Raw genomic sequence first — 13073 nt, 5'->3', positions numbered from 1 at the left:
AAAAAAAAAAAAAAAAAAACAATTGAAAAGCATCATTCTAGACACCTCCCAGTGTATATATATGTAGGTAGAAATGTATAAGAAGGCATCATACTTTACATGCTTTAAAAAATATTTAATTTCACTTAAATTTAACAACAATAGCCAAACTAAAGTGAACCTGAGGAATTATAACTGAACATCAGATCTTTCTTCATCACAAGAATATTCATTCCTGTGGGAACTCTTTAAGGGTATAAAAGCCATTAGAAGACTGCCATTTGTTTTTTTAAAAAATTCACATTTCAAATTTAGACAGGATTCATTTCTTTACAATGAATCATGAGGGGATTAATACACTTATACTTCCTCTTACTTCCTCTCCACCTTCTTCCCTCCCAATTTTTGTTGGCTTTTGTTGTTATTACCACATTTATTATAATATTCTTCTGTAAATGCAATTCCCAAGTTTTTTATCTTACATTTAAAACAGTTAAATGAATTCTGGGCACTAGTTCTCTTTTTTTATTATTTATTTATTTATTTATTTTGAGACAGGGTCTCACTCTGTTGCCTGGGCTAGAATGCAGTGGCATCATCATAGCTCACTGCAGCCTCAAACTCCTGGGCTCAAAGGATGCGCCTGCCTCAGCCTCCTGAGTGGCTGGGTCTGCAGACGCACACCAGCATGCCAGCTAATTTTTCTATGTTTTGTAGAGACGGGGTTTCGAACTCCTGACCTCAAGTGATTCTCCCACCTTGGCCTCCCAAAGTGCTAGGATTACAGGTGCAGACCACTGAGCCCGGCCCATTTGTTTAGTGTTCCTATTTCAAGAATACCAATTATATTGGATAGTATATTGAATATTCTTTGTCTTTATCATACTTTAAATTTTTCCTGTTTCTGAGTTTCCTTCTGCTTTCACGCGCACTTAGACCTTTTATTTTTGAAGGCAGGAGAGAAAAAAACCTTGTTTGCATTCCATACCTACTGCATGATTTCTCTATCCATGTGCGTCATGATTTCTTTACCTGTGTGTCTGGTGTTGTGGGCCTGTGCACTTCCTCTTCCCTCCCCCAGCAGTGCCGTGCTCCGGATATCCATGTAGATTGCTGAATTCAGTGCTCTACTGAGATATCCCTTCCTGAGAAGGCTTTTCTTGGATCATTCTGTCTACCCACATTACTGTTTCTTCTTATGTTATAATCATGTGACATTACGTATTTAACTGCATATTTGATTTTTAGCTGCTCCTCTGTCCCTCCGCCCACTGTGCCGGCCCCAGAAAGCAGAGGTTATGTCCATGCCTGTTTTGCCAGTACCTATAACGGTGCTTGGCACATAGTAAAGACTTAAAAATATATGCCCAATTATAAACAGGTCTTAGCTGCAGTCTATAGGTGAGCCTAAATAGGGTATACTTGGCCTCTTTTATTTTCCTTGGGGTAGAAATCTGGGCCTCTGTTGAAATCATTACAAATTCCTTTTGTCTTAATTGAGATACAGTGGGACTAGTTTTTCCCTAATTTGTTTATGGAGACACATATTCAAAGAACAAGCAAGTCGAATTCTTAAACAGAAGAGCCTTGAAGCAAGGGGTTTGCAGGTGACGGCTCTTTCCTCAATGTAGTATGAATCTTCCCTTGTGGAGGAAAGGGCTCCAGTGACTTTAGTAAAACTTAGGTTATACTAAGGGTTATAAGGTAGTATTTTTATCTGTGTCTGTATATAGGAAAACCATTGAGATGATACCAGAGGATCTCATTGCCATTTGGGAATTTCCCCAAGAATCATGCCTAAAAGAGATTCACCTTGTATTTCACTAAGCCCCTTTGAAGACACAAACTCGTGGTTTAAAGCCAAATTTTCTGTAATACTTATCTTCTATTTATCAGTGGATCACTAAGTAGTGATTGTAGCATATCTAGGTTTTTAAGTCATTTTCTACTAACCTGTAAGCTCCTTGAGGGCGGGACTCACTTATTATAAATCTCTTAAACTGTAGGATGTATAACAGAGTAGATTCCAAGTGTCCCAGGAAGCTTTCAATAAATGGCAAGTGCGTCCTAGAGCTCTCAGCACAGTGGGAGATGTGGAGCTCACAAAGTGATGTGACGTAGCCAACATCTGGAGCACAGCTGCTGCTGCTTTTCACCATCTGTTAATAGAAACTGGATGAAATGGAATATGGAGGTCTTAGATACTTGTGTAAATAAACATTGTGTAAACAGATAAGGTAATTGTAAGATGGGATAGAGAAAAGGTCTTCATGAAGCAGGTTTTGATGGCGATTAATTTTAATTTGCTCCTAAGGCTTCTGCTTGGTGGTATGAATGGCCTGAACTCCTCTGGGCTAGGGAAGGCTGTGGAAGAATAACCCCCCGCCTTCAGCTTTGTTAATCATGCAGTGGTTAATTGCGATGAACGGCGGTTTGTAACTTGGTTCTCGCTTTCCCAACGACTGGGAAGAGATGGGCAGTCAGAATCAACTGTGTTGGCTCCAGATCTTCATGGAGGTGGGAAGGGGGCTGCCGTTTTATGGCCTTTTCACAAGTTGCCAACCCCAGATGGGTGTTGGAAGTCACCCTTCAGAACCGCCCTTTTATTTGTCGGGCTTTGCTGCCTGGGAGTGTGGTGTTGGACTCTGACTCTGCGCCCTTCCTGTGGAATGAATGCACTCCAAATTAGAAAAACAGAAGTGTCCTACTTCCTCTTCCCCTCTACTGCCTCAGCTTGTTGCTGTGGCACCTCCTGCTTCAGCTGCCCTCCATCAGCCTCTTGGCATGGCTGGGAGGAGCAGGTGCCAAAGCCCAGTGGCCAGCACTGCTGGGACCACAACACCAGGCAGGAATTTAGCAGCATCTCACTGCACCTAGTGAGTCTTTTTAGGGATCTAAAAGACAACTGGTAGGTACCATAATTGGTGGGTTGGCTGTTTGAATGAAAAGAACAGAGCAGCTTTTCTAGGCCCTCTTAGGGGAGAGGGATAGGGAAAGCCTGGTGTGGAAGCGTGGTAAGAAACCGTGCAACAGAACAGCCCCCTCTGTAGCTAAGGGAAGAAAGCAAGCTATCCATGCTTAAACGTGACTTTTGTTTTACTCTGGCTTCTCCACCTCTTCAGCGGTTAATGGCATATATTCACTTGGAATGGGCTGTCTAATTGGGGAAGCTGGAATACTGCTATTCAGTCATTTAGAAAGCCTGTCTCTGAGGGTTACTTTTCATAAATGCAAAAAGCATCCCTCAACTTGTAATGCTCTCTAAATGAAAAAATTATAAATGCTGCCACCTGTTGTCAGAATTTCAGTGTGCATCTAGTCCACTTTATCAGTGTTCCCTGCTCACAGGGGATCTTTCTGTATCCTGGGCAGTTCAGCAATAAATACAGCGCCAGCCCTCAAAGAAGTTGCAATTCTAATAGCGGCTACAAGGAAGCATGTTTGGAGGAATACACACCCACAGCTAGACTGGCAAATTCTCCTGTGGCCCACCAGGGTAATCAGTAGGCTGCCTAGTCTCTTCCCTAACTGGAAATATTCTCTTAGAATGCATTCATTCATTCATTCATTCATTTATTATTTTACGAGATGCACAGTGAAGGAATAGAATACATTTAAGTACTTCATACATACATTTAAATACTCTGAAATTCAGAATGGCTGTTCTTATGTAGGTAAAGCTTTTCCATTACCAGATTTCTCCATGGATTATGTTTTAACCTGCCACTCATGGTAGGGATTTCTTTCAAGAACCAATATCCTAGATCTTTAGAAGAGAACTTGGATCAGTGGATATCCCATATTAACTAAATGCATTTGGGAACAAAATGCCCACATTTCTTTCTGTCCAAAGTCAATATGAGCATCTCATGTCCTGATTATAGGGACATTTCTTGGTTGATAGGCATCAACTAATCTTCATACTGTGTTCCACTGTTTGTTTTTTTTTTTTTTTGAGACAGAGTCTCACTTTGTTGACCGGGCTAGAGTGAGTGCTGTGGCGTCATCCTGGCTCACAGCAACCTCACACTCCTGGGCTCAAGCGATCCTTCTGCCTCAGCCTCCCGAGTAGCTGGGACTACAGGCATGCGCCACCATGCCCGGCTAATTTTTTCTCTATATATATATTTTTAGTTGTCCAGATCATTTCTTTCTATTTTTTGGTAGAGACGGGGTCTCGCTCTTGCTCGGGCTGGTCTCGAACTTCTGACCTTGAGCAATCTACCCGCCTCGGCCTCCCAGAGTGCTAGGATTACAGGCATGAGCCACCGCACCCGGCCTCCACTGTTTGTTTTTTAAAATATGTATGGTTGGATAATGATACTCTGCTAAAAATGTCTTAAAATACGCTGGTCTGACTGTACCTTGTCTGACACTGTGTTCTTGGCAGCTGATTGATGTGAGAGGTACACTTGTATTACTTTGATGCCTTGCACAGCCCAACTTGAGACACAGATATAAATCAATTGAAAGAATGTAAAGCTACCATGTTGCCTTACAGAATCCATCATTTAGGATGCTATTTCATATTTATGCCCTAAAGCCTTAGAGTTAGGATATAAGTAGGCTGAAAAGAGTATCCATATTGAAAGAGTCTTGCAGGCAGATAAGTATTGCTTCTCACTTTGTGGATTCCTTGCCCTTATGCCTAACTAGAGTGATGGAGGGCTCCTCTTTAGGACTTGGGACACCCAAGGCCTATGACACAACACCCCAGACTTTGCGGGGAGCCCCAGCCCATCCCCCAGGGTCTTCATGACCTCTTAGAGCCTAGAACAGCAACCATACTTGCCCTGAAAATGGCACTATTTGAGACCAGTTACTGATAGCTGTGCCTTTCAGCTTTGTGATCCTTGGTCCTTCCTGGAAAGGTGAGCCATCCCTCCTGTGCTTTTTTCTTTTATATCCTCTTCCATTCCTCTTTTAGTGATTCCCCTCATCACTGTAGCCTCTGGAATCCTTTTTCCTTAGAATTTCCCCCACCCTCCTCTCCACATACACATGCTGCCTAACTCTTTGCAGAATGCTCTCTCCACCTTCTGTAATGAGAGAACCTGGATTTCCCGTTAGGATGCTGCTTTCTTTCTTTTCTTTTCTGTTACTGAGGACTTATTCTTCTGTGTGAAAACCTCATGTGGAGTGATGGTGGTATTCTGTCTCCCGAATGCTTCTTTCATCCTTTTACAAAAGCTCAAATCTATCTTTATCCTTCATGTCTTTCTTATTATCAAACGTGCTGTCTGCCTTTTTACCTCCAGCCCTACATTGCCTTCATTTTCTCCCAGTACTGGCTCTTCCCATGTCACCCCTCCCCACGCACTTGACCCTGAGCCAGCCACTATTCTGGGATTTACACATAGTAATTTGCTTGTTTCTTACAATGGCTTTTTGAATTAGGTATTATTATCTTCATTTTATAGGCACAGAGAGTTTAAGTAACCAGGGTCACAAAGTGAGAAAAATGGCTTAGCTGGACCTCGGCTGCAGACAGTTTGTCTCTGAAGTCTAAATTCCTATCTGCTAAGCTACTTTGTCCTAGTCGTGTTTTCAGATCATGTGCGATGATATTCATTGCAGTATGATTGAAAACAACTTAGGTGTCCATCATTAGAAGATTGGTTAAATTATGGTATATCTAAACCATGGAGTCCTCTGCAGTCATTAAAGAGAATGAGATAGTAATATGTACTATGTAGAAAGAAATCTCCATATAGTAAAAGGAAAAAGCAAGGTGCAGAACATTTGTTGTGTGTTTGTTGGGAAAAAAAATCTTATATGTCTTTGCCTGTAGCACTGGGTCAGGCAGTTCCTGAATCTACACGGGATTTGGATTTCTCAAGTTATTTTGTAACTTGAATGCTGCAGACGTCAAGATTGGGTATTTTTCCTTGTCTGAGAATTTCCTTCTCATTGTTGGTAATTTTCTCTTCAGGAGAAAGACAATGTGGTGTGGTACATGGTGTGTGGTTCTAGAGACAAATAGCACTCAGTGTTAAATCTAGGTTCCTTGGTTATTAAATGTGTGATTTTGGGCAAGTCACTTTTCTCAACCTTGGTTTTTACAGCTTTAAAATGGGGATAGTGCCTTACCTTGTGGAATTATTATGACTTTTGAGATAGTATTTATTCATTCATTCAACAAATACTTTTATTCAGCACTTACTACGTGCCACATAGTGTTCTAAGCACTAAGCCTATAGAAGTAAACAAGAACTTTAAAAGTTCTGCTCTAATTTAGCTTACATTCCAGTGGGAATAGAAAACAATAAAGTCAGTCATATATCATATGACAAATGGTGATGAATATGATGAAGGAAAAAATAGGGGGTGAGGATGTGTGCTGACACGCAGCAGAGGTGCAGTTTAATAGGACAGTTAGAGACGTCCTCACTGACTGCATGACTTGAGCCGATACAGGAACTGAGGATACGCACGGATACCTGGAGCAAAAGCATTCTGAGCAGAGGGAACATGGACTGTAACTGTTCAAGGTGGGCGTGTGTCTGCCTGTTTTAGAACAGCAAGGATGCTGGCGTGGCTGACGCAGTGAGGTGGACAGAGAAATGAGGTGAGAGAGGTGGCAGGGCAGGGGCCCAGATGGGAAGGATTTTCTGGGCCTGTAAACATTTGGCTTTTTCCTCTGCATGTCATATAACTAGCAGATCAGGGATACTCGACAAATGGTAACTGTGATGATGGGGATGCCATGATAATGCTCATAAGCAAGTTTATATAAATGCTTTGTGAACAGTAAACTAATACAATCTACGTGAAGCATAAAGGCTGTGTTTGCTGAGTTGCTGACTTGGAAGCCACCTAGTTCAGCTTCTTCCAGAGCATGGTTGTCTTGTCTGTGTGCATGCTTCTAGAAAAGGGGCACTCGCTACTGGAAACACTGCAAAGCGCTCTCTCACCTTTCTTGATTTGGATTCTGTGTTATAGTTGACACGGCCTGCATATGCACCTTCCTTGAAGTTGTGTCATGTTGCTGCCTTAAGGTGCACTTGTACTACCAGCAGCTTAAGACTGAGTCTTTGTGCTGAATTTATCCGTCTGTAACCCAAATAAAAGCTCATCATGATAAGGTATTGAGCTGGATCAGGAGAGTAGATGAAGGAGCTTTGCTATTAAAAAATGAGGTAGGTGATGGAAGGGACAAATCGAAAATCATAGTGAGGGAAGCTCACGGAAGTGCTGGCTGTGCTGTGCCAGGTTCTGTTCTGTTCTGTGCCTGGGGTGGGCTCCCTTGTTGGTGGGTGGGCACCAGAACGTGGAGTCGGTGTGACTAATGACTGCAAGTGCTGAGCTGTAATTGCCACAGAGAGCACAGAGCACCAGCAATTCCCAAAACTATTAAAAAATCTCAGAAAAGGAACCAAATGTGGGAAGTTAAATATGGGTGGGCGGGGGGGGGGCTTTCCTTCCTGCTGCTTTTTGATGGAATTGGGAAACCAGCAGAGCTCCTAGGAGAACTATACCAAGAGCAGCAGTCCCCATTTATTGAGCACTTGCTGTATGCCTGGCATTTTGCATCCTGAACATTTTAATTCTCTCTCTTAATCCTCAAAACTGCAATAGGCTTTACCCTTTGTTATAAGCTGAGTTGTGTCTCCCCCTGACAACATTCATACGTTGAAGCCCTAACCCTAGTACCTTAGAATGTGACTGTATTTGGAGATAAGCTCTGTAAAGAGATAATTAAGTTACAAGGAGGTCATTGGGGTGGGCTCCAATCCAGTCTGACTGGTGTCCTTATAGGAAGGGGAAATTTGGGCACAGATGCATGCAGAGAAGACCATATGAAGACACGGGGAGAAGGTGGCTATCTATAAGCCCATGACAGAAGCCTCAGAAGAAACAAACCCTCCTGACACCTTGATCTCAGATTTCTAGCCTCCAGGATAGTGAGGAAATAAATTTCTGTTGTTTAAGCCACTCAGTCTGTGATACTTTGTTATGGCAGCCCAAACAAACTAATACACCCTGTTTTACATCTGAGGATCAGAGAGGATATGACACTTGCCAAAATTCTCACAGTTATGGCTAGGTAGGGTTGGGATCAAGTCCAGGTGTGTTTGATTCCCAAACTTGTGCCTATAACTAACATGTTATGTTGAGTCCCGAGTGTGTCTTCTCTTGATTTTTCAAAAAAAATTTATTTCAGAATATTACAGAGGTACAAACGTTTTGGTTATATAAATTGCTTTTGTACCGTTTGAGTCAAAGTTATAAGTATGTCCATCCGCCAGATAGTGTGCATTGTACCGTTAGGTGTGAATTTACCCAACCCCTCCTCACCACTCCCTCCTGCTAGATTTCTGATGAGTGTTATTGCCATATGTGCACATAAGCATTGATCGATCTGTACCAATTAAATGGTGAGTACATGTGGTGTTTGTTTTTCCATTCTTGAGATACTTCACTTAGAATAATGGTCCCCAGTTCCATCCAGGTTAATACAAGAGGTATTAGTTCCCCATTTTTTTCTTTATGGCTGAGCAGGACTCCATGGTATATCCGCATTTTATTAATCCACTCGTATTGATGGGCACCTGGGTTGTTTCCACATCTTTGCATTTGTGGATTGTGCTGCTGTGGACATTCGAGTGCAGGTGTCTTTTTAATAGAATGTACCTCAAAGAACTAAAAGTAGAACTGCCATTTGATCCAGCAATCCCACTACTGGTTATTTACCAGAAGGAAAAAAAAGATGTTCTTTATTTCACTTTTCAAACAGCAACTGGCACCCAGATCTTTGACTTCTGGTGCATTGTTTTCACTAATGTACCTCCTTCCTCCTTTGCCACACCTTCCTCGGGGGTAAGACACTGATAAATACGTGAATTTCTCTGGACAGGAATGGCCCAAATAGGTTCCTAAGTTTTAGGGGCTTAGTAAATCTGGGAAGATTTTTGTCTGTTTGGGACTTTCCTTCCCAGACTTGTTCTTCAAAGTGGCTTGTGCCTGCTTAGAAGTGGAGTTAAGCTTACCAGAAAAATGGGGCCGATAACAAGTATTTAGTATTGTACTTCCACTGTTGCTATCACTGAGAAGGTTAGTGGCTTAATCAATCGGCAGTAAATATTAGAATCACCTGGATAACTTTTAAAAAAATACCTAAGTCCTAATCTTACTCTCAGATGTTCCACGCTAGGAAGTCTGGGACAGAATCTGAGTATGCATAGTCATTTGTTTTTTTAAATCTTCCCTGGTGATTTTGTTATGTCCCATCAAGTGGAGAACCCTCGAAGTTGAGGAATGACTTATTTCTGTAATCTAAACTGTTAACATGGTTGCATCTAAGCAGTATTAACATCTTAAAACCTAACTCTTCCATTTTAACTTTTATTACCTCTTCATCAGGCTTCCGTATTTTCCACAGTTCTTTAAAGTTAATCCTATTCTGGAGGTGCAAGGACATGAAAAGGAGTTGTTGTCCTAACAGAGGACCCCTAAACCACCAGAATTAGTTATTCCTTGTGGTCGCTAGCAGGGCTGAATGCGAAAGCCCAGTAGGTGGGTACTACCCAACACATTTTGAAATCTAGTCTAGCTCAGTTCAGTTTATTTTGTATACTTTGCATTTTCCTCCTCCAGAGGGAGCCAGAGTTCAGCTGAGCAGACCGCCTTGTACCCTCATTAGACAAGGAAAAAAAATTTTTTTTCTTTGAGACAGTCTCGCTCTGTTGCCCATGCTCAAGTGCTGTGGCATCAGCCTAGCTCACAGCAACCTCAAACTCCTGGGCTCAAGTGATCCTCCTGCCTCAGCCTCCCGAGTAGCTGGAACTACAGGCATGCACCATGATGCCCAGCTAAGTTTTTGTCTATTTTTAGTAGAGACAGGGGGGGCGGGGGGGTCTCACTGTTTCTCAGGCTGGTCTCAAACTCCTGACCTCAAAGTGATCCTCCCATCTCGGCCGGCCTCCCAGAGTGCTAGGATTACAGGCATGAGCTACCATACCCACTGTTTTATTTATTTATTTTTTAAATTTATTTTGGAGTTGGGTCTTGCTATGTTGCCCAGGTTGAACTTGGACTCCTGGGCTCGACGGATTCTCCCACCTCAGCCTCCCAAGTAGCTGGGACTACAGGCGTACACTACCACACTAATTTTCTAATATCAGGCTTAACAATTTTATTTTAAATTTTTTCCAGCTTTATTGAGGTATGCTTGACAAAAAGTATCGATATTTATCGTGTACAAAGTGATATTTCGATATACATGTATATTGTGAAATGATTACCACAGTCAAGCTTAATTAACATATTCATCACCTTACATAGGTATGATTTTTTTGTGTGTACAGTGAAAACACTTAAAATATACTCTCTTGGGACATTTCAAGTATACAGTACAGTATTAAGTCTAGTCACCACACTGTAAGTAGATTGCCCATCTTGGTTAAGTGTGGATTCAGGTGAAGAATCCTACACTAATTGATTTATACTCTGTATAAAATTGTGCTAACCTAAGAATCTACTCATAAGCTGTTAGAGTTAAAAGGACACAGATATAATTTTGTCCCTTCATTTCTTTAACAGAAGAGGAAATAGAGGCAATGTAACTTGCCTAAGGTCACACAAGTTAGAGCAGAGAAGGGACTAGAGCCAGGACAGGTTTAGTGATTTTTAGTTTATCATGTGACTCCTTAATCTTTGAGTCTTCCAAATGCAAAAGTTAGGTTATAAAATAGCATATTTTCTTTTAATATTAAATTTATGGAGGTTATAAATTTTTGGTTAAAGCTCCTTTTTGAATAGTATATGCAGATTTAATTCTGTCACTGAAAATATTTCAAGGACAAATTAGAATTGGACAGTATCTTGCATTTGACATGTTTTGTTTTTGGTGTTTAGGTTTTCCTAGGACATTAGGGCAAGCTGAAGCCCTGGACAAAATCTGTGACCTGGACCTAGTGATCATTTTGAACATTCCATTTGAAACACTTAAAGATCGTCTCAGCCGACGTTGGATTCACCCTCCTAGCGGAAGGGTGTATAACCCGGACTTCAATCCACCTCATGTACATGTAAGAATACAAAGTGCTTTTGCCAACTGACAAGAAAAAGACAAACAATTTCAGCTGAAAAGTGGGTAAAGGATATGAATAGACTATTCAAAAAAGAGCAGATCTACATGGCCAAAAATCATTTTTAAAATGTTCAAATTCAGTAGTAGTCAGGGAAAGGAAATTTAATTAAAAATAGCATATCATTCTGGATCCTTTAGACTGGGCAAAACTGAAAAGATTGTAACATCTATTGCTGCTGAGTATCTGAGAAAAGTGGTACTCTCATTTTTGTTAGGTGAAGTATTACTAGCCTTTTTTTAAAGCAACATGGCAATGTACATTAAGAGTTTTAAATAAATGTTTCATCCAACCCACCTCTGGGAGAATAGCCTTTGGAAATGGGAACACTAGCTAGCAGGTAAGGTCACCTGTACAATGGTGCTTATTTCAGTGTTGTAGTAGCCAAAAAAACAAAACCCCCCCCAAAATCCAAATGAATGTTCATCTGCAGGAGACTGGTTGAATACATTTGAGAACGTCCCCATCATCTTGGAACATAATGTGTTCAGTAAAAAGAATGAATTCGCACTATACTTTTTTGACATGGAGAAATTTCCTGAAGGTATTGCTCAATGAGAAAAGCAAACAGCAGAATGATCCTGTTTTTGTAAACCAGTGACCACACCTCTTTATGTTTATCTGTTTGTGAGTGCCCGTATGTGCTTTCTTTCTAGCTGTATAAGATCAGGGAGAAAGTCATTAAGGCTCTGTCAGGGCTGGCAAACAGCCCAGGCTGGGGCTGGATGAGGGAAGGGCCTCAGAGTTGATGTGCCCAGGGGCAGGGGGGAGGATTAAGGTGACTGGCCAGGGCTAAAGGAATAAAAAGGTTGCCTTTAAAAAGTTCAAAATATAACATTGATATAATTACCTAAAGTATAATATGTGTAACAGTCTGTATATAAAGATACTTGAACAAATTCACTTAAAAGAGTTATTGTTCTTTCTCATAAAGACTATCTGATTTATCTTTCTGATAATGACTTTCTCTATTTATCTGCTAAGGACAGATTGAACTAATGCAATGATTCAGTCTGATAATACTGAAGTCCAGTTATTGGGTGGTAGTATTACTTGTTATCCAAATGTGGAGGAAGCAGCATTCTGTCTTACTGGGTTAGTCTTTATGGAAAAAACTAGACTTGAATATCGATGGAGGCAATCATTACTACAGAAAATTACTTCAAGGGCTAAGGATGATTCCCCAACTCCTGGGTGCCATTGTGTCAGTAAAGTCTCAATGAGATTGGTTGCTTTGGATTAAGCACTAGTCTCCTTTTGAAGCCATCTTTTAAAAATATAAATAGGCTGGGCTCCGTGGCTCACCCCTGTAATCCTAGCACCCTGGGAGGCCAATGTGGGAGGATCTCTTGAGCTCAGGAGATCAAGACCAGCCTGAGCAAGAGCAAGATCCCACGTCTCAAAAAAAAAAAAAAAAATATGTGGGAGACCAGGCTCCGTGGCTTGCACCTGTAATCCTAGCACTCTGGGAGGCCAAGGTGGGAGGATTCCTTGAGCTCAGGAGTTTGATGTTGCTGTGAGCTAAGGCCGATGCCATGGCACTCTAGCCTGGGCCACAGAGCAAGATTCTGTTGCAAAAAACCAAAAAATTTCATTATTATGGTTTCTGTGGATCAGGAATGTGGACGTGGCTTTGAGATCTCTTGAAGCCAGGGGTTTGAGACCAGCCAGGGCAACATAGTGAGACCCCGTGTCTATAAAAAACAAAAAATTAGCTGGGTGTGGTGGCACATGTTTGTAATCCTAGCTACTCAGGAGGCTGAGCCAAGAGGATCACTTGAACCCAGGAATTTGAGGGTGCAGTGAGTTATGTCTGATCATACCACTGTACTCTAGCCCAGGTGACAGAGGGAGAAAATCACATTTTAGAAGAGTATTGGTCAATGTAATATACTGGTATCAATAAACAGGCTACAAAATGGCATGTAGACTATGATTCTGTTTTGTAAAGAAAATACCCTAAAATATATTTACTCTAAAGTATATTTGTGTCTGTATGTGTAC

The 13073-nt window shown here is 41.3% G+C and overlaps 1 protein-coding gene across 2 annotated transcripts in view; it reads left to right on the top strand.

Moving 5' to 3' along the window:
• AK4 (adenylate kinase 4) overlaps positions 1-13073 on the top strand; it is a 73119-nt gene that overhangs the window by 55259 nt on the left and 4787 nt on the right. For both annotated transcript variants that reach the window (XM_012639479.1, XM_012639478.1), the window contains one exon: positions 10837-11009. In XM_012639479.1, coding sequence (XP_012494933.1) covers positions 10837-11009 — 173 coding nt within the window. The remainder of the gene's footprint in view (positions 1-10836; positions 11010-13073) is intronic.

The sequence above is a fragment of the Propithecus coquereli genome, unplaced genomic scaffold (genome assembly GCF_000956105.1).
Source record: "Propithecus coquereli isolate 6110/MARCELLA unplaced genomic scaffold, Pcoq_1.0 Scaffold14, whole genome shotgun sequence".
NCBI lineage: Eukaryota > Metazoa > Chordata > Mammalia > Primates > Indriidae > Propithecus > Propithecus coquereli.
Note: the sequence above shows the minus strand (reverse complement) of the source record. Positions and strands in the feature narration are given on the sequence as shown.